Source organism: Podarcis vaucheri, assembly GCF_965113315.1.
Source record: "Podarcis vaucheri genome assembly, chromosome: 6".
NCBI classification, from domain to species: Eukaryota; Metazoa; Chordata; class Lepidosauria; order Squamata; family Lacertidae; genus Podarcis; species Podarcis vaucheri.
This window is the reverse complement of record NC_138764.1, coordinates 8,839,362-8,859,670: the sequence shown is the minus strand read 5'-3', so window position 1 is coordinate 8,859,670 and position 20,309 is coordinate 8,839,362. Positions and strand designations below refer to the sequence as shown.

General features: G+C 41.1%; 1 protein-coding gene across 3 annotated transcripts in view; it reads left to right on the top strand.

Moving 5' to 3' along the window:
• Nucleotides 1-20,309, top strand: part of COP1 (COP1 E3 ubiquitin ligase) — a 114,274-nt gene that overhangs the window by 19,391 nt on the left and 74,574 nt on the right. For 2 of the 3 annotated variants that reach the window (XM_082229069.1, XM_082229071.1), the window contains exons 7-11: nucleotides 1,114-1,173; nucleotides 2,835-2,911; nucleotides 4,140-4,197; nucleotides 7,684-7,798; nucleotides 10,109-10,244. In XM_082229069.1, coding sequence (XP_082085195.1) covers nucleotides 1,114-1,173; nucleotides 2,835-2,911; nucleotides 4,140-4,197; nucleotides 7,684-7,798; nucleotides 10,109-10,244 — 446 coding nt within the window. The remainder of the gene's footprint in view (nucleotides 1-1,113; nucleotides 1,174-2,834; nucleotides 2,912-4,139; nucleotides 4,198-7,683; nucleotides 7,799-10,108; nucleotides 10,245-20,309) is intronic. The other variant, XM_082229070.1, reaches the window with a different exon arrangement.

Here is a 20,309-nt window from a genome sequence, read left to right as displayed (position 1 = left end):
TGGGGAGAGTGGGCTGTCCCATAGCTGGAAAAGTGGTTGGTGGAAAGAGAGATGGGGGAATTCCTCAATGCAATGGTCCTTCTTTTGGGGATGTGGGGGGAGGGGATGTTCCCATCCTTGTGAAGAACTTGGGACATAATGGATTCAGGGAGATGATGAGGCAAAGAAAGCTAGGACTTCTCTGCCAGGACAAAAATGGTGGAAGGAGGAGAGGCAGGGCAGAAACGCCTTAAAGGGCCAGCGAGTAGAGAGGGAGAGGGAATGTAGAATGGGAGGATCACTTCAAATACGAGACAAACTGCATCCCATATTAAATCAATACAGAGCTTAGCATTTTACTTTCAAATACAAGACGATTCTGCATTTTAAGGAATGGGTGGCAGCCCTAGTCACAATTGAATCTTACGTATCATGGCTACTGTGCAGTATGGGTTGATACCACTATTCAGGTAACTGATGGTGTCTAGATAACTCCTCCCCTTCTCTACTAGTAATTAGTCTGTTTTGATTTTTATTCAGTGGATTTAGTGGGCCTTGGACGTGACATATTTTGATATAAGCTAGTTGTTTGATATAATGCCTAGTTGTATTTTAGCTGCTCCTTTCAAAAGATTTGAAATTCCTAAAGTTAACATTGATGCATTGCCAATTCCCAAATAAACGGAATGTTTATCACTAGGCAAATTAAATTCAGCTTGGTTCAAGTTGAATTATTTTACTTGTTTCCAAAGGATTTTTTTGCCTATTTGCTATTATCTTACAGGCTATAGCAATACAAGTGCTGGGTGGGTTATCAGTGACTTTCTAATTATGTGAAGCATAATTGCTTTTAAAATCACTTTAAGAACCTTGGGTGTTAAGAGTACCACATATTAACGTTTAATAATGTTAGGCCCCTTTATTACTGAAGCTATGCAACGTAATGTTCTTGCCTGTGACATTTTTGTTTGTTTATATAATGGACTTTGTGCACAGTGACTACCTGAGATGAGTATTTTTTCCTAACCCATTTGCGCTTCCTTCTCTTTAAGGAAAATGATTTATTTTATGCTGGTGTCAGTGTTTCCAGTACAAATTGGCTTAGATTTTGCTTATCCCTTTTTTCATCCACAGCAACTGGAGCAGATCCAGAAGGAACTGAGTGTTCTTGAAGAAGATATCAAACGAGTAGAGGTGAGGCACTGAGCCATTGTTTGCAACTTGAGCAGTTTTTCATTTCCATTAAACTGTCTGCATTGCTGTGAGCTGCTGTGTTAAGTTTATGGCAGTTACTTCAGTAATGATGAAAATGAACAGATTAAGCTTTCTGGTTAATTTGTTCACTTGAATGCTTGAGTTTCCGCTTGATGAGAGGGCATTTCAAATATATGTATACCTTCAGTGTATTCAGAATTTATTTCTCTGCGTGTAGCTTTCTGTGTGCTTCAGCTTGTGAGGTATTGGGAGTTGCGTCATAATCCTAGAAGGCTCAAAAGAAATAATTATTATGGGTCATACTTCACTTCGGACTCTGATTCTACACCTCTGCTGCCTTGTGGGATATCTTCGGGAGAAGAAAAAGCCAAGGAGTAACCTAAACAAATTCAGAGTGAACTTCCTAAGACAGTTGGGTGGCACCTTGTACGCCAAGCTGGTGCCAAATGTGTTACTCCGTTTTTCTTTGGCCCACATCAGCAAGGCTGAGAAGGGGGTCTTGTTGTCTGGGCAACCCACGACCTCCATACACACTGCCCAGGTTTGAGCCCCAGACAGGTCACTTCAGTGCTGCTAAAACAGCATTTCGACCCCATTGTCTCTTGAGACAGATACCTACAATAAGAACTTCCCTTCAGCCCATAAAATGATAGTGCCAGAAAGAAAAGGCTGCATCCAAGTGGCAGCATTCAAGTAGATAGGAATAGTGATCTCGCCCCTTCTGTTTACTTTGTCCCTCTCTTTTTCTGGAATAAGAGCCCCGTTTTGAAAGTTATTGCAGTGATGTGGCAGTTCCTGGTCCCATGTGGTTGCAGCATGTATAAGTACTGGACTGAGGCTAACCATTGGGGCTCTTTGTTGGAAAAACATGTTTGATTAGCGGAGCCCACATATTGCTTATATTTACGTAAGTAATGTAACTGTGTAAGACTACAGGGAACTGCCACCTATTCTGTTGCAGATGTGAATGAAGGAAGGCTATAAATGTGAATATTCAGGTGCTTGTTAAATTTCTTCCAGTAAGAGAAAAGCAGCTTAGTAATCCTGTCTAGTTAGTTTCCAGAAGTACTGTACATTAGGACGTTACCGTCCACAAAAAATATAATAACCTTTTAACCATAGTTTTAGTTTTGGACTTTGCAGTTTGACCCTACCAGTTTAAGAGTTTTGTTTGCCTATTCAGGTAGGCTGCCTGGTTAGGCTTCACTTATCTTGAGAAGCTAATTTAGAAATGCTGGAATGAACTTGCTATTTATTCAAATGCATCATCCTATGTCAGAGCTCCTGTCTCATCATTAAGCTTATAAAAGTGTTTGGACATTTTGAGAGATAGCAGCTGACTTTCTCCATCTGGGCTGATATTAAGAGGCTCAGATGGAAGATATTGGTCCTAATTGTACCAGCCTGCTCTTGGAATAAAGCACTTTGATGATAAGCTCAGTGTGGCTTAGCTGCTTTAGCACCATAAAAAGCGAAAATAGCATTAGCTTCTCCAGAAAATGCTAGGAATGTTCTATGAAACTAGCTGAGTTGAAATGAAAATAATGAGTTAAGTAATATCTTCCTAAAGGTGCCTGCTGTTAATGGGGGTGTGAATCTTACTTTGTATAATTACTGTGCTGCATCTGGTTATATTGCAGGAAATGAGTGGCTTGTATTCACCAGTCAGTGAGGACAGCACTGTGCCTCAGTTTGAGGCTCCCTCACCTTCCCACAGGTACTACTCTGTTGTTTGCTGACATGTCTGGTATAGAACACACTTCGTAAAACGAAAACAAAATTTGCCCCGCCCTCATCTTCCCCCCTTCCCTCCTTCCCTTGCCATAGTCTACACTCATCTGCTTTACTAATGTTTCTGTCTTTTTGGAAGGAAATACAGTTTGTATAGAAGTAATGGGAATGGATTATGTCCTTTGGGGATAGGAAATATTTTGCAGCCCAAGGTTTTGATTCCCTTTGGAGCAACTGTCTAGAGTTCGCTTTGTGCTTCTCCCCAAAATTTTGGGGCTAGTACATTTTGCCAGGAATTTGAATTGTCCAGGAGGAAGAAAAAAACCTTGGGAGACATTTTTTTTTGCAGTCCAACAAATTACCCAAACGTATACTTGCCCAAAGGGAAAACTCTCCCTCTTACATCACCATGGAACAAGAAATGTCTTGGGGCCTCTGTTGTTCCCACCTTGAAGAGAAGATCCTTGTCACTAGTAATCAGAGTCCCGAAACCTACATTTAGCTTCCAATGGGAAAACACCCAAACTCACTCCAGCAAATTTACCAGTGAAGCAGCCCCAGTTGAACACAATTCTAATAATCAGTAAGCACTTTCAGAAAGTCAACTAGATAACAAAACTGCCCCTCCTTCCCACCTTAACCACACCTTTTCTGCCAGTGAAGACCAACATTTTGATTAAAGATCACACTTCATTGATTAGAAGAATAGAAGAATGGTGAAAGGAAGTAGAAATCCATATGATTTCCATACAAAGTGGATGGTGTGGTAGGGGAGGCATGCTCAAGCAAGGCAGAATGGGGAGTGCGGTGCAAGGGAAGGTGTGTGGTACAGCGAACTGCAATAAAATCAGCAACAAAGTCAACCTCTTATGTCTGGCAAGGTGTAATACTACCTCCCTTTAAACGCCTTAAGGTTTGCTTTCCTGGCAGCTTCACGTTACTGTGATGATAGCTTGTAGTGAGCTTTAAGCCCCAGTTTCAAGGCAAATGGTTGCTCTTTAAGTGTGAGGAGATGCACTGGAATGCCATTTACTAGCTTCTAGAAAGGTAGAAGAGTAGAGAAGGTAGACGGTAGACTGAGTGGAGATGTTCCCTGATGACAAATGGTGACACTGTGACTTTTCTGGCTACTAAAGTTGCACATGGAGAAAATGTATATGACTTGCACTATATATTTTAACGCCTTATGTAGATTATTTTCTTTATTTTTTCAGTAGCATTATTGATTCTACAGAATACAGCCAACCTCCTGGATTTAGCAGTACTTCCCAGGTAAGAAAATAACCTTGGCATGTACAAAGATGGGGAAGTTGACCTCAGACAGCTCAATCTAGGAGGGTGATATGGATGTTCTTAAATATTTACGGTGAGGAGCCAAAGCTAGTTTGTAGCTTAAATGCACAGCATTTAAAGTTTTCAAATATGCTGATCAGGATATAATGCTAAACCATAGTTACAAGAATAAGCCTAGTCTCTTCCTAGACTTACACAGTTCTCCCCTCCTCTGATGCAGCTAAAAGGAGAAGTTAATTTTTTATTAGCTACAGCTTGCTGTGCTGTCTATACTGAGACAGTCTTAAATATGGCAAGTGAAAACATACAAATTTCAAACCATACTTTTTGAAGCTTTTTTTTTGAAGCTGGTTTGTTTTCCTTATCCATAGTTACAATTAACCACAGTTTAGCTATTTTGTCACTCTTCACATTTGTTTACCCTGTGGGACAGAGTGTATATATTTTGTCTCATGGAGCAAATAGATTTGGGGATATTTTCATTGTGAAAACAGTGCAGTGGGGAAGGTTTTGCTTACCACTTATCTAGTGCCCTAATCTTCATCCAGTCTGGGTTTCCCTATTGACCCTTCAGATCATCACTCTCAAAGTGAACCATTCACAGTGGGATCAGGTGTTAAACAGGGCTGTGTTATTGCCCCAACTATATTCATTATTTTCATTGCTATGCACTTTGTCGAAGGGAAACTCCCCACCAGAGTAGAAATCATATATCAAACAGATGGAAATCTCTTCAGTCTGAGCAGGCTGAAAGCAAAGAGTAAGGTTACTGTTACTTCCGTCATAGAGCTTCAGTATGCTGATGACTTCCGTCATAGAGCTTCAGTATGCTGATGCACACACTCACAGGATGACCTCCAAACCATCCTAAATATCTTTGCAGAAGCTTACAAAAAGCTTGGCCCATCACTCAACATCCAAAAAACCAAAGTGCTGCACCAACAAGTACAAAATAACCCCTCTGCAGCACCACAAATCCAACTCAATGGTGTAACGTTGGAAAATGTCGATCACTTCTCCTACCTAGGCAGTTATCTTTCCACAAGGGCCAACATTGATGCTGAAATCCAGCATCGCCTGAGCTCTGCGAGTGCGGCTTACTCCCGATTGAAATGCAGAGAGTTTGAGGACCGGGACATTCGCAGGGAAACCAAAATGCATGTTTACAAAGCTATTGTACTACCAACCTTACTGTATGCTTGTGAAACATGGACCACTTATAAATGCCATCTCCAACTCCTCAAAAGATTCCATCAATGGTGTCTCTGAAAAAAATTACACATCACTTGGGAAGACAGGCGAGCTAATATCTGTGTACTGGAAGAAGCAAAGATCACCAGTGTTGAAGCAATGGTTCTTCAACATCAACTTCGTTGGACTGGTCATGTTGTGTGGATGCCTGATGGTCATCTTCCAAAGCAACTACTCTATTCCGAACTTAAAAATGGAAAGCGTAATGCTGGTGGTCAACAAAAGAGGTTTAAAGACTGTCTCAAGGCAAATCTAAAAAAATGTAGTATAAACACTAACAACTGGGAAACACTGGCCTGCGAGTGCTCCAGTTGGAGAACAGCCTTTACCAAAGGTGTCATTGGCTTTGAAGACACTCGAACTCAGGACCCAAGGGAGAAACGTGCTAAGAGGAAGGCACGCTTTGCAAATCCACACCGTGATCAACTCCCGCCCGGAAACCAATGTCCCCACTGTGGAATGACGTGTGGCCTCCACAGTCACTTACTGACTCATTGTTAAAATCGTGTTTATGGAAGACAATCTTACTCGGCTATGAGTGATCGCCAAAGAAGAAGAAGAATCTTCATCCAGTCTGGGCTTCTCTATTGACCCTTCAGATACTTGCGAGAGATATGTATATTTCCTACATTGTGTTTAGTTCGGCCCTAAAGAAGTTTTTCGGAATACTTCCTGCTGTATACTGAATATAACTACTTGAGATGGCATAGTAAGCAAGAGAGTGAACAGATCATTGAAGAAAACAGGCTGTGTGATGTGAAGCAGCTTGATTTTATCAAAAATGCATTATGGCAGATTGATCATTTAGTAACAGAGCAGGTTCTTAGTTTTGTTGTAATACAAAGGTACATTGTACAATACTATCATGCAAGACATGGCAGCTACAGTCTTCTGGTTCACTTAGAGTTCAGTGTTGCTTTGACTTTTGAACAAACTACACCTAGCAATCTTTTTGGAGGTGTGTTCAGTTTTTGTGTAACATCAGCTTGTTTTAACACAATATTCTTAATGGGTCAAAGGGGTGGATTGATTTCATTTGGAAGTGGTCCTGGAACCCATACCATAGTACAGATAGAATGGATTGAGGTTTGTTCTAAATGGGCACACCTTAAACCAAATTCCATACAAATCAAAGTGGAAAGTCATTCCTAATTAGTTTTTTGATGTTAGTATATGAAATGCAGAGTGGCGAGTCCACAGTCTTGTTAACATTTTTAAAAAATGTAATCATTTTTTTGTTGGTATACATAGTCTATAATTTACATTGGTAATTTGAGTTCTTAATGAGTACCATTATAATTAAGTAGCATGTGACTGCAAAATCAACTGGGGATGAGAAGACAGGAAAGATTCTTGCTTTCCAAGAAAATGTATAGTTAAGTTATCTATAAATGCCACAGATCTATACATAACTCAGGACTGCCATGGAAATGTGAAGGACTCACAAACTTTATTCTGTCTGGTTAAGTTTGGATATTGAAAACTTGAAGCCTTAGCATTGCTTACCCCCACCTCCCAATTTTAAATCATATTCCATTTGTTTAGATTCACCTCTGTGAGTGTATGCCTGTAGTTTTGAATTTGAATTCTATTCTGTTTATTTAGACTCATCTGAGTTTAAAATGTTGAGTTGTAAGTCTGCTAGTGTTGTGCTTCTACTAAAAGCTGTATTAACAACAATAAATTGCATAGAAAAATTCAAGATAGCAATTAATCCTGAAATTTGTATGCTTTGAAGTATTGTAGTTCCATAAGTTGCCTTTGGGGGAAAGGGAGCTCAAGAAGTATTTTCTTGGTCATTTGTTTCCTTGAAAGTGATTAGTATAAAGACATTCCATTCCCTCCCCTCAACTTGGAGAGCTGGGTGTCATTTCTTTTGTAGTGGTATGACAAGAAATTAGAGAAGTTGCTGTTGTATCAGCTGTTCACCAGAATACTGTGATCTTTGGTTTGTGTGATATTTCTCTTACAAATCTTATGCCTGAGGCATAAATATAGATCTCTTGTAATTATTACCTTCATATCAAAAGGATTATAGGTAAAAGACCTCCCATGTGGACCACTGACAAAATCAGAAGCAAATACAAATGTTAACCCTTATTTTGATTCTTCGCATATCTGAAATGTCTATCTACTGTTTATTCGTTGAGCAGTAGAATCTGCCAAAGGAGTTGCTTCTGAATACAGCCTTTCTCCTCCCCCTCCTTCTTTCAGGCTAAGAAGCAGCCTTGGTATAACAGTACGCTAGCATCAAGGAGGAAGAGGCTTACAGCCCATTTTGAAGATCTGGAGCAATGCTACTTTTCCACCAGGATGACTCGAGTATCAGGTAGAATACCTGTTAGCTACTGAATGGGGTACTTAACTGTGTCTTTACCATACATCCAGTTACCTGTATTCTCCTGTCCAGCATGGCAATTTGCTGCTCACCGAGGTTGACTTCTCTAGGCGACCAAGATAATTGACACCCACTGCCATAATATTGATTTGTTTCTGGTTTGTAGTTTTGTCTGCCCTCCAGTTCCTTATTACAGTGATCCCTTGGGTAACGTAACTTTCTGGGTTTCGCTGCACACACATGCGCAGAAGCGGTGCTTCTAGATGTGGACTTTTCGGGGTACATACGGACCCTGGAATGAATTAAGTTTGTATCCAAAGGGTCCAATGTAATTCTCTCCATTGGTTCATATTATTGCCCTCCACCCTGTCAACCAGATACAAAGCTTTGTCTTTATTTAATTCGTCCCTGCTTTGTTCCCAAAATTCAGTCTGACTTACTGTACAGTACGGCAGACTTCTCTCAGTCCCCACCCACAATTACTTCAGCATAAACCTCTAGTCTTCTCTTTCCTTGACTATCGCAGCTTTTCATTATTTTCATTATAAAATATATGTATATTTTATAACCTACTATGAACCATCTTGAGAAACCATATGGTAGAATAAATGTTTAAAAACATTCAAAAATAGTATATTAATTGCCTTCTCTTGTGCCACCTCAGTCTCCTTACCTATGTCTATATCTAAAACTTCACTGCCAACAGCATTCACCTCTTTGGCTCCTCTTTTAAATTCCCTACATAGATTCCTGTCCCTATCTGCAATCAGCATAAATTAGTTTTCTTTAACTTCAAAGTTCTTCGTGGCCTTTCCTATTCTGTTTTCTTTATTTTTAAAATGATATTTATTGAAAAAAGAATTTTTTAAAAAAGTACAAAGAAAAAAGACAAAAACAGAAAAAGAAAAAAGAAAACCATTTTCAAATTCTCCACTTTCATTACCTTCTTTCCATGACCTCCTCCTCCTCCCATCTCTTGTATCTTGATTAATAATTGTCGCAGCAAATCCTTTCCATAATTCATAATATTCTGTCATTACATTACCTTACTCTATTTTCATCTTATCTTATAAAATACCTTAAAGCTTAAGACTTAAATCTTAATTTTTACCAACTTCTCATAACCATTACCTTTTTGCCTAATTCTTAAAACATTTTTACAAGAGCCAAATAATTTCATTTCAACATTTTTCCAACGTTCATCAATTTTATAAAACATTTCTAATGATAAAAAAAGAAAATAAAAACAATCCAATCTTCTTCCAGCGTCCCCTCCCCCCGGTCCCGGGATTGTCAGTCCTTTTTATCCCATTAGTCTGGCACATTAACCTGGTGATCTTATATCCGAGGCCTTCAAATCTCTTCCATGTCCCTTCCGCAGCTCTTCTTCATATTTTCCTTTCACTCGTGGGAACTCCAGCTTAGTAGTGTTTTTGACCCTTTTCAACAAATCAGCCCCTTTCCCATAGTCCAGACTAGACTCCATGTGGTATTTTAAAACATGTTTCAAATTCCCTCCAAATTTGGAAGTCCCAACAGCTCCAAACCTCTGACGGCCCATTGCCAGACTCGGAAAGTCCAAACATCCCTGCATAGGGGGGTCAATCCAACCCCCCATTTCCAAATCAGTCCAAACTTTGTCTTTCCAAATCTGTTTTTTTCCAAGTTCATTTGTCAAATCCAAAGGCTCATTTTCCTGCTGGGCCAAAAGTCCCTCCATCTCTGGCGCCCAAGATTCTGCAACATCCTCTTCTCTCATCTGCTCTGTTTAAGTTCCTGGGTGGGCTCCATATAGTTTCCCACTTTCCTACTCTGTTTTCATCTGTCCCTGTATTCATGTCTGTCCTGGGAAGTGGTGTATGAATTAGGGTGAATTCTTTTTGTGGGGGTGCTGTAGGGCACCCTGTCATCTGCCCTGCACCACCAATAAGGCTTTCCTTTTCCTCCCTTCCTAAAATGAGACAGGAAGAGTGCAGGTGGAAGAACTTGCTGCCATTGCTGAACCAACAGCGAAAGTAGTATCTGCTTAGGCTGTGATTCCATCTGGAAAGGATGGGCCTGGCCTCATGCACTAATAATATCCAGGTTAGACTGCTGTAATGTGATTTGTGTGCACCTGCCTTTTTTGAAGACTATTCAGAACAAAGTGATGTAGAATTTGGCTGTCAGAATGTTAGTGTGGTTAAGGATGTCAGAACATGTGTCACTGAATAATGTACCAGTTGCACTAATTGCTGATGCTCCTGAGTGTTCTACCATCTAAAAATCCTGTTTTTCCTCCCCCCCCCCCCACCTTGGTAGATGACAGCAGAACCTCAAGCCAGTTGGATGAATTTCAGGAGTGTCTGTCCAAGTTCACTCGCTACAATTCTGTCCGACCCCTCGCAACACTGTCGTATGCTAGTGACCTCTACAATGGATCCAGCATAGTATCCAGGTAATATACGTAATGTTGTTGAAATGCTAGAAATTCTACAAAATGGGACTTCATAGGGTCAGGCAAACTTCTTCCTTTACTTGAGGGTCTATCTTTGGCCTCAATATTTTGCCTGCATGAATGCTGCCCACAATTTCTCCCTCTTGGTTTCCTTCTTAAGCTTGGTAAATCAATGAGTGGGCTTCAAATTTAATTTGCCAAATGAGGCACTAGCATTGCAGCAGGAACTTGCTGTGAGTAGAATAGTTTGGAACGTAATCAATGAAAAGAATGCTGTATGTTTGAATTGAGTTGGGAGGTCAGTGAATATAGGAAGAAACTTGAGTATTTGGAGATATTCAAGAATGTTTTTGTGTATTAAAGACATACAAATAGTTTAAAACGCTGAAATCTTAAAGATGACATCTCCTCTAATTCCAATCTACCTAGCAAGAATATAAAAAATATATATAGTTGGTTCAACACATGGTTCAACCTGCAGTCAGAAACAGACAGAATTGGCCTGTAGGGTACTTCAGCTTTTTTTAAAACAGCTCACTGTTTTTCCCCTTTCTTCCCTGTTATGCTGTAAGTAGAGCATTTCCATTAGAATGTCCACTTTATTTTAGAAGAGTAAATTGACAAAGCTTGAAGCTGAGTATCTTGGGAGAGCTTTTTCCTCTCTCCATAACATTCTGAACACCTTGCAGTTGAATTCTTTTAAGATGCTAAATTAGGCATTAGGAAGTAATATGATCAACTTCAGTAATAGCTCTGTCTTGGAGGATTCAAAATGCTGAACCAAACATGCTGTCTCTCCTGTCTGTTTCATTGCCCTCAGCTCTGCTCTACACCAAGGACCCAGCGAGGCTCTGTCACGTGGGAAAGGGTGCTTGGGCAAGTGTGTCAATGGCCTGAGCCATCTGTATATTCCACTGATCAGGCAGTGTTTCAGCAGGAACCCCAGTCATATTAGATGGGACAATTCCCTAGAATCATATGGAAACCAACTAGATCCTTGAGCCTCTGAGGGTTCACCATCCTAATAGGTCCCCTACCTCTGCAGAGGGGGAAAGCTGCTGGACACCTAAAACTCCACAGGAGGCGATCCAACCATGATAAAAGACTGATGTTAATATCCTTCCACTCTCAGATCACTCTCTTCTTGCCCTGCTGAGAAAACCAGGTCCAGGGTGTGGCCTCCTGTGTGTGTGGCCAGTGACATGTTGAGACAGCCCCATTTTTGTCATAGCTGCCATGAAACCTTCAGCTCCCACAGCATAGATGTCTGAAAGCCTTCAAGACCACTTCCAAGACCACCTCTGTCAGCTCAGCCAGCAAGACTGCTGGGCAGTGTGGTGGGTGGTAAACCAACAGACTCCTTAATATGTCCTGATTGCCCAATGCCAGGTACATTCACTCTAGATTCCCACTCAAGCAGACAGGAAGATTGGAGAGAGAGATGAAATACAGCCCCTCCCCTATCCCCACCCTCAAGACTGATGCTGCATTGAGAACCCAGGTAGGCACAGCTGAGTAAGACCAAACCCACTCTGTTTACCCATCCACAGTGCTATTTTTCTAGCACAATTCCTCTGGCTAGAGATAGGGCTGGCATGTGGCACAACCACAAACTGTGAAGTTGTGACCAAAAAGGGACTAAGAAACTCAGTAAATTAACAGAAAGCACCAGTATTGCAAGTGAATCTTTATACATGCATACATACATAATTTTATTTGTATGCATAGTTAAAACCATGCTCAAGATAGCTTACAGCATAAAAAATTACATAATTACAAACAAAACAAAGTAGTCAAAAACAGTAAATAAAACATCAAAAAGTACACAGCCAGATCGAACAGTTTTCACATAAATCATAATAAGATCTAAAATAAAGATACAAGAAATTAATATCTATAACAGCAACCCCCCCCCAAAAAAAAAAACATTCTAAACAATACTCCATCCCAATAGTCTGTTCAGCAGCCTCACCTTTGGTAGCTGGAGTCAGCCAGGGTCCTGCCCTCTCAGGCCAGGTTGGAAAAGGCCTGCAAGGCAGGGATGAGGTCTTCCAGGACTCTCAAGAAGGCAGAAGATGCATTTGAGAGGAGGTACTATTTCCTATGGAAAAGCTAAATCATGAGGCTCTTTTCTCTTCCCTGCTAAGTTCTGACTACTTCCAGTTTCCCATTTCTGCTGTTATTGCTTTGCTGCTATGATTTTATTCTGATTACTGCATAGGATTTGGAGTTGCATTGGTCACCCCAGCCAATTTGGAACGATGGAGTAAATGGGATAACATCTGTTACATGCTGCTTTTATTGGCAGCGAACACTTTCAATCCCTTTCAGATAAATGGCAAGAAGAGGCAGGATGCTATTTAATGCTTCTTAAAATATTCCCAAAACACGTCTTCACCTTTTGTATCAGATCTCACAAGAAGTATAACAACAATATATCATTTAATTAATAGCTGTAGTTTACTAGCCCACAAGGTGGCAACCTCTGTTTGCTTTGGAATCAGCATTGCATTGCATCGTTTGGAATATGAGTTCTGTATCCAGTAGAAATTTGCAGATCCATAGCACTTTGGCTCAACAAAGGAACATTTGAGGCATTCTTTCTTTCTGAATTTATTCTATGACCATTTTAGCAAATGTTGATATTAAATAAAGATCAACAATGGGTTTTTAAAAAAATCAATAGAAATGTGCTTCAGGTTTACCTAAAGGTAAAAGTAAAGGACCCCTGACAGTTAAGTCCACTTGCAGACGACTCACCGCTGACCTTCTGATTGGCAAGCCCAAGAGGCTCAGTGGTTTAGACCACAGCGCCACCGGCGTCCTCAGGTTTACCTAGAATAATATAAAATCAATATAAAATGCTAGAAAGATGTGCTGAACACCTTGTATATAAATAGTGTGTGTGTGTGGGGGGGAATTGGTCTTAAAAGCTATTTCACACATTACATTTTTGTTGTTGTTGTGTGGACAAAAATATCTGTCTGTACCAAACATATGTATAGATGGATCAGGGACCAGAAATTGGCTGAGAGTTCTCACTAGGTACATTTATGGTGGCATACACACTTACTATGTCATGTATGTAAAACAACTTTTGAACATAAGAGTCTGCACATACAATTTTCGCCTACTGATAACTGAGCACCCTGGCAGTCTTCAGAAATTTGATAAATGAGTAAAAATATCAGCTTATTTGGATTCTAAAGAATCTGCAATGTTTGAATGACAATGATTTTTAGGAATTTATTTAAATAATTGAAGTAGAGAGGTTCAAGGGTATGGCAGAATTAAATTATTTTTAAAATTGCTCTGGTAACTGATAGAAGAGGTCTATAACTGGTCTACTGTGATGTCCTTTGATACTAGCAAGTTGTATTTATTGAGAGTGGTTAAGAATATTCTCAATAGCTGTTAATGTGTGTGGCACAGGAGGTCAAAAGTGTGTGTTTAGGTTGGAGTAATGTAGCCTACAAAGAAGGATGAAAACTCATTGCAAAGTTTTACAGTGATTTTCCATAAGTGCTTGGCCTCTTCAACTGTACACATGGTTACTTTTGTGTAAGCAGAATGTTAGGTTGGCCTAAAGACCACATGGCAAAACTTTATTTCACAGGTGCTCAGAAAACCACAACCTTATTAGTGAGCTATAGGGAAAGAAAGGACTTGGCACCCCATCAGGGCCTGTTTCTCAGTCTTGGCAATACATGCATGGTTTTCCCCTTCTCTTTGCTATGCTTTCAACACTAAGAACTGATTGCTTAAGCTGTGATTGAGGTGTATGTTCTGATGGGATATGGCACCACCACCTTTCTGAAACTTAGCACGTCTGGGTCTGCTCAGTGGTTAGACAGGAGGCCTGTTGGAGAACTCTGTGTATGCCATCTTGAGTTCCATAATGAGGGGGGAAATACAGAATGTTAAAATTACAACATCATATGGGCACATTTTTCTGTTTTGGTCTCCATGGTACTAGGAAAGTGTTCCATGTGGGAATAAGGAAGATACGATAGCAACCTCTTGCCATAGTACTCAATCATAGACTACGTCATGAACCTTTTCTCTCTCACTTCTGATTTTAACTTCTTCATAATAGGGTAGAAGATGCATGAGAGAAATCCATATCTCCTCTTGGACTGCTTTCTTCAGGCTTACTTTACTGTGCTTGGCTTGCGACTGGTACAGATTTCCTTGTTTCCATATCTCCTTGTCACTAGAAGTTAGAAAGTTAAGGGTTAAATTATGGAAAATACCAAAAATGCTTGAACTCTTCTTATATTCCTTTCCCCCAGTATTCTTCCTGTGAAGAGAATCTACCTACCTCTGCTAGCAGTTAGGGCGAGTTCAGAAGTTAGAGCAACCTTTAATTGTTTAAATTGATTCTGCTTATTTTGTTAAAATATCAAATAGTTTGATAAAAGTACAGTTGGTGTGCTTTGATCCAAGGGAATTCTGAATTAACGGTAGTGTCTTACCCTATATCTTTGCCTTTGATGCTCTGTATTTGGTTGATGGAGGTAGCTAATAATTGGGCAGGCTGTTCTATGGTCAGTTATCCTGGTGATAAAAGTGGGGCACTAATACTAAATTAGCTAATCATCTGTCATATGATCTCTAGGGCAGAGTTGATTAACCTCAAGCCTGTGGGCCAGGCTTGGTCTGTGAAGCCAATTTGGGGAGCCAAGAGAGTTCATTGGAAATGAAATATGACACCCTGGATTCTCAAATGTGGGGTAGTCCCCACCCACCTGTCAGAATTGACCTGCGGTGCCAAATAACTCTAGGGCAGTGGTTTTCAGCCAGCGTGCCATGGCACCCTGGGGTGACTTGAATGATGGTCAAAGGTGCCGTGAGCAGCCCCAGCCCTCATTCCTCCTTCTTTCCCTCCCTCAGATGAAAACAAAACTCGGCTTCCAGTACAAAGCCGGTAACTCCCTACTCGGAAAGGACAAATAAGATGTGCTTCTCTACTTTCCATGTATCTCTGTGCTATGTGATGTTGGTTGTCTTTGAAAGAGTGCTGCTTGAGTGTGTGCCTCTAGCCCATCTCTATGATCCCAGTTGCTGAGGGGAGTCCTGAGTCACTGCCAGTTGGGGCTGCTTAGGAATCGTGTTTCAGGTTTTTTTTATTGGCTGCCACCTTACAGAAAGAACATTGAGCAGGGCGGTGAATGACTCATAAGTTTTTTAACGCCTTTTCAAAGCTGTACTGCTTAAATTTTAATCCTTCATAAAAGGATAGGCAAAACCACTAAATGACAAAACAGCCCAAGTTCTTACCAAGTACAGGGGAGTCCCCACTTGTGAACTACTGGCACACATACTCCCACTTACACACACACTAAAAGTGGCACACAAAAGGGGCAGGGGCAAAACAAGGGAATCCCCATGTGGTAGCTCGGAATGGAACTCCAAAGTAAGTGGGGATTCCCTTGTATCCCGCAGGGGAGCCGCAGAAAGCATGTGGTTGGTCAAAGGAGCCGTGGGCTCAAAAAGGCTGAAAACCTCTGCTCTAGGGGATGCCAGGGTGTAAAGATGGGTAAGGACTCTCCTGAGGAGCCAGCAGGAAGGTCCTTTCCATCTATGATTCTATGACCCAAAGGCACATCATATTTCTTTAATGTAGTAAAAGTGGATTTGGGTGTCAGGTCTTTCAGTTCAGATTTCTAATTTATTTCAATAGCTTAGTTTGAAATACACATGTTTTGCCAGAGCTGTCTTGAAGCATAGCTAGAAGAATACCCTGAAATAACTGTCCTTGGGCCAGAATAAGAGAGACGTTTGAGGTTTAGTAAGAGCACACTGACTTGACTGTGATAGCACAAAGGTCTACTAAGGACAGGGGTGGGAAACCTGTGGCCTAGGCACCATCAACTCTAGCCAGCATGATCAGGCATGATAAGAGTTGTAGTCTAACAACATTGGGAGGGTCACAGGTAGGCCTGGGCGATGTATCGATACATTGCCTAAAACCAGTTTAAGGTTAAAATCGCGAGAGTAATTTCAGAATTTCAGAGCAGGCAATGTATTGTGAATCCCTGCTCACCCCTGGCTGCAGCCAGCACTGCATGCTTTAATCCAGAGACCCCAGCCAAACCTGATGTTTGCTCACTCGCTCCCTCCTCAGGCCAGCCACCTGCCTCAGGAGTCTGGCAGCACCTTCATTTCTTTCCCCGGCCATGTGAGTGTCAGTGGGTTGCTCCCTTCCTCACACCAAGCACTGAGCGGAACGGAGCCGCTTCCTGTGCCTTGCGTGATGCTCTGGAGGGTGGCTCCTGGTAGCTGCCATTTGCACAGCGGAAGGCTATTGCCAGGGCAAGCCACAACTGCTGGCTCCTGGGAGGCCAGCGGTGCCTCAGGGCTCCGCAGTGTTATGCCATGTGGCGCCTTGGCTGGTGCGCCCCACCTGGGGCAGTGCCGCCTGCCCAGCCTTGCCAGGAAGTGGCAGAAGCTGATCATGGTGATGCTGATCATCTGCATGGCTAACAACTGCCTGCTTCTTTCCCACTTTCCGACATTGTAATATTTTGGGATATCACGAGGTTTAGCTGGTAATATATTACAATGTTGGGAAGCAGGTACTGCCCAGCCCTAGGTGCAGGTTCCTCAACACTGACCTAGTCCTAGACTATAAAGGTCTAAATGAGACACGGTGTGTTGACCTGTTTGGAGAAAGAGGGACAAGATCCTGGCAACCTCAGATCTTTAGCTGTTAGCCAAATTTTGTGGACACTGCTTATTTTGTGGACACTGCTTACACGGTCTGTTCACCCAGGCTTGCCAATGCATAGGTGTGAATGGTACTTCTTTGATGACAAAATGGTTCATGCTCAGAGAATGAGTTTTCTGTTAGTATGCAGATGTTGGCAGTTATGTGCAGTGCTGTGTTCAGCGGTAGTTCATTGTGAAGCCCTTCTAGATGGTGCCAACTTTATGGGACCTGGCCATTTATGTAGGCTTCAGTTGGCAGGACTGCACCTTGCCTCCATTCCAGAGTATTGTCTAGAAAATACAATGGCCCTAAAGCATGCTCACACTTCAAAGTATAACATAAAATTAACAGAACTGGCTTGGCAATTCTTAAGAGTGTTTGTAATGTCTTCTTGAATTGTTTTCTGGTATTTTGCATCTTGATTGTCAAAACAATAGTCTCATTATGGATTTCCTTGGCATTGCTTATAATGGTTCTATGATGAATTAAAAAATAGCTTTATTGTGTATGCTTGAGAGATTTTTAATTTTTAGGGATAAAATTTGCATACTTTGAATTCAGGAAGTTAATAAATGTAAGCCACTAAGCCTCCAGTGGGACCTCTTTTATTTAGCTTTAGCTGATAATTTTTAGCCCCTGATATTTAGGAGATGCCATCTCCCATTAAAGCTGTTAAAGCTTCAAAGAAATCTCCATCTGCAGATAATTAAATGATTTTTTAAACATTTAATCTTAATTTGTAGCCTATTTAAAAGTATATATCAAGATACTGCAGATGTTCATTTGGAAGAGGGCATCTTTTTCATCTCCAAGAAACAATATGGTCCTTGTATAATGCATGAACTTTGGCTTGCTAATTTGCAAAACAAACTTACTTTTTGGACTGTAAGTACCACAGTGCTGTGTTCTTAAAAAAAAAAAAAAGTTCCCAGGCAATCCAATTTTCCACCAGGAAGATTTAAAATTATGTGCCCCATATAAATGATGCAGATTTATCAAGCTTGCCCAGTTGCTAACTTTGCATTTGCCCTTCAGTTTTTTCCTCTTTATTCATAACTTGTTCTGGTCCTACTAATCGTGGGAGGGGCAGAAGCCTCATTCCTAACCAACAAAACTATTATTTTGCCATTTCTGTTACTTCAGCATATATTGTCTACATCCTCTCTGTCTCTGCAGTGGTAAGGACTAAACAAGGTTAAAAAAAATAAAGGCTGGTGAGATTCTCAGAATACTGCCTGTTAGGTTTAGTATCAAGTTCTGTGCTTTTTTGTCATCATAGAATTGCCACATACCTACATGTCACATATCCTGACAGTTGCAGAACCACCAAGATAACTGTAACTGTTTAAGTGGCAGTGCATCATGTGCCAACTGTTTGCGACACCGGTCAGCAAACAGTCCTTGATCTCTGAAGCTATGCAAGGGCTGAAGCTGGCATGTCAAGGGTTCTTATGTCTGAGCCAGCCCACAATATGTCTCTTTGGCTCATGCTTTCTCCAATGTATTGTTTTATGCAAAACAGGTTGTTCAGGTAGAGTTTCCTTCAGGACATTATTCAGTTGTGAATGGACCTAACTGCTACCTTTAATTCTCTTCTATTTATATATAGAGGCAGAATAACTGGGACTTTGAGTAGCTCCTCCGTTTCAAAATAAGCTACCATGTGCATACTAAAGGTTTTTCTTCTCTTCTACTCAGCAGATGAATATTGGCAAGGCAGTTCTTTATCTCTTTGTTGACTTTACCCCTGCAATGTCTCTGACTCTCAGGCTTCTGACCTTCAAGCAAACTGTGTCATTGGTTAATATGCACACTATTTATATTCTTAGAAATAATTTTAGATAGCCCATTAAGTTTTGCGGGCACATCATTAAATGCTAATTTTAGTATTGACAAGTTATATTTTCTTAGGGAGTGAAAATACAGAGCATGGAATATAACTATTCAAAGCTTACATGTCTAACAGTAACAAAATCTCCTCAGGTAAGAGAGGATTTTCAGTTCTAATAACATGGACCTTTACCAGACATGGTAATATTTCTCTTTCAGCATCAGAAGGCTGAGGGTATAAATTGAATCCAAGCAGATGAATAGCTGACATCAGTTTAGTTATGCCATAGCACAATCCACAGGGCAAGAAACAGTAGCTGACACAGCAGTTCAATTAAGATTGTGGTACAAATAAATCCATTGTGGTAGAATAGGCTCCTGGTTGTAAAACCCTTTCAGAGTAAGTTGACAAGGAAAAACACTGCGAGGCGATCAAGTGCACTGCAAAATGCAATTCTGCTAGGAAGCTTCTACAAATTAATCCTGAAAGCATACCTCTCTCCCCTTTAATTTTTCCCTGATCAGCATTGAACTGTAATCATTGTTATTTCTCTGAGGCATTAATCTGTACCTCACAAATGGCACCATTCATCTTCAAGATCAGAACTTGGAGAACAAGTGTTTCTCTTGCGATTGGCACCCCAGGCTTGTAGCTAAGTAACCAAGACTGGATGGCTATTTTCCCCACTTCAGAGGTGTGGCCGAGTAATTTGGTTCAGTGGAACATTGTGCAGCCATAAGGATGCTTTCTCAACTCACGATGGAGAATGACCCCGAAAGACCCGTATGTTTGCAGAGGTTCAATATGTTGTCTCATCCACTCAATCTGCCGGAGCCTGTTTTCGCAGGCAGGGGAAGTCCCTGACTCAGTAAGGATTTGAGACCCATTGGCTCTCCTCACCTGGTTTAGCCAGCCAGTCAAAGCTGTTTCCTGGGGTGTGGCCGCTGTCACATGCTGACAGCTTCTAGGAGCCACAGGTGAGAGCTGAGTGCAGGGTGGGGGCCAAAGGTAGGCAAAGTACCCCAGAAGGAGCATGACGCGCCCTCCATCAGAGGTACTATCCCTCCCCTATCACCCCCCACACACCAAATAAAGCTACAGTGCTATTCTGTGCATTAACTGTAGCCAAATAGACATTACAATAAACTCACAACTGCCTCCAAGGAAAAAAGCTTCCCTTTGCAGAGTTTTCCTCTTCCCTTCCATAACATCTAGTAGAACTTGTCTCAAATCAAAACACTCCAGTGTTACCTGCTCCTCGTTCCTGACTGCCAGTAGCATGGAGCAGGACAATGTGGAATGTCGTTACCAGAACGTTAGACAAGTCCTAAGAGATATTACAAAGGGGAAAGGGGACACTAGGTGTAGAATATGTCCTTACTGAGAGGCATGTGTTTATGGAAATATCCTGTTTGGCCTTCATGCTACACAAAATACAACTATTTTAAGAAGGTCTTGCTTTTTGAAAAGCACTTGCAGGTTTGGATGTCGTGTGTTGAAGCTTTGGTGCAATTGATTTTAC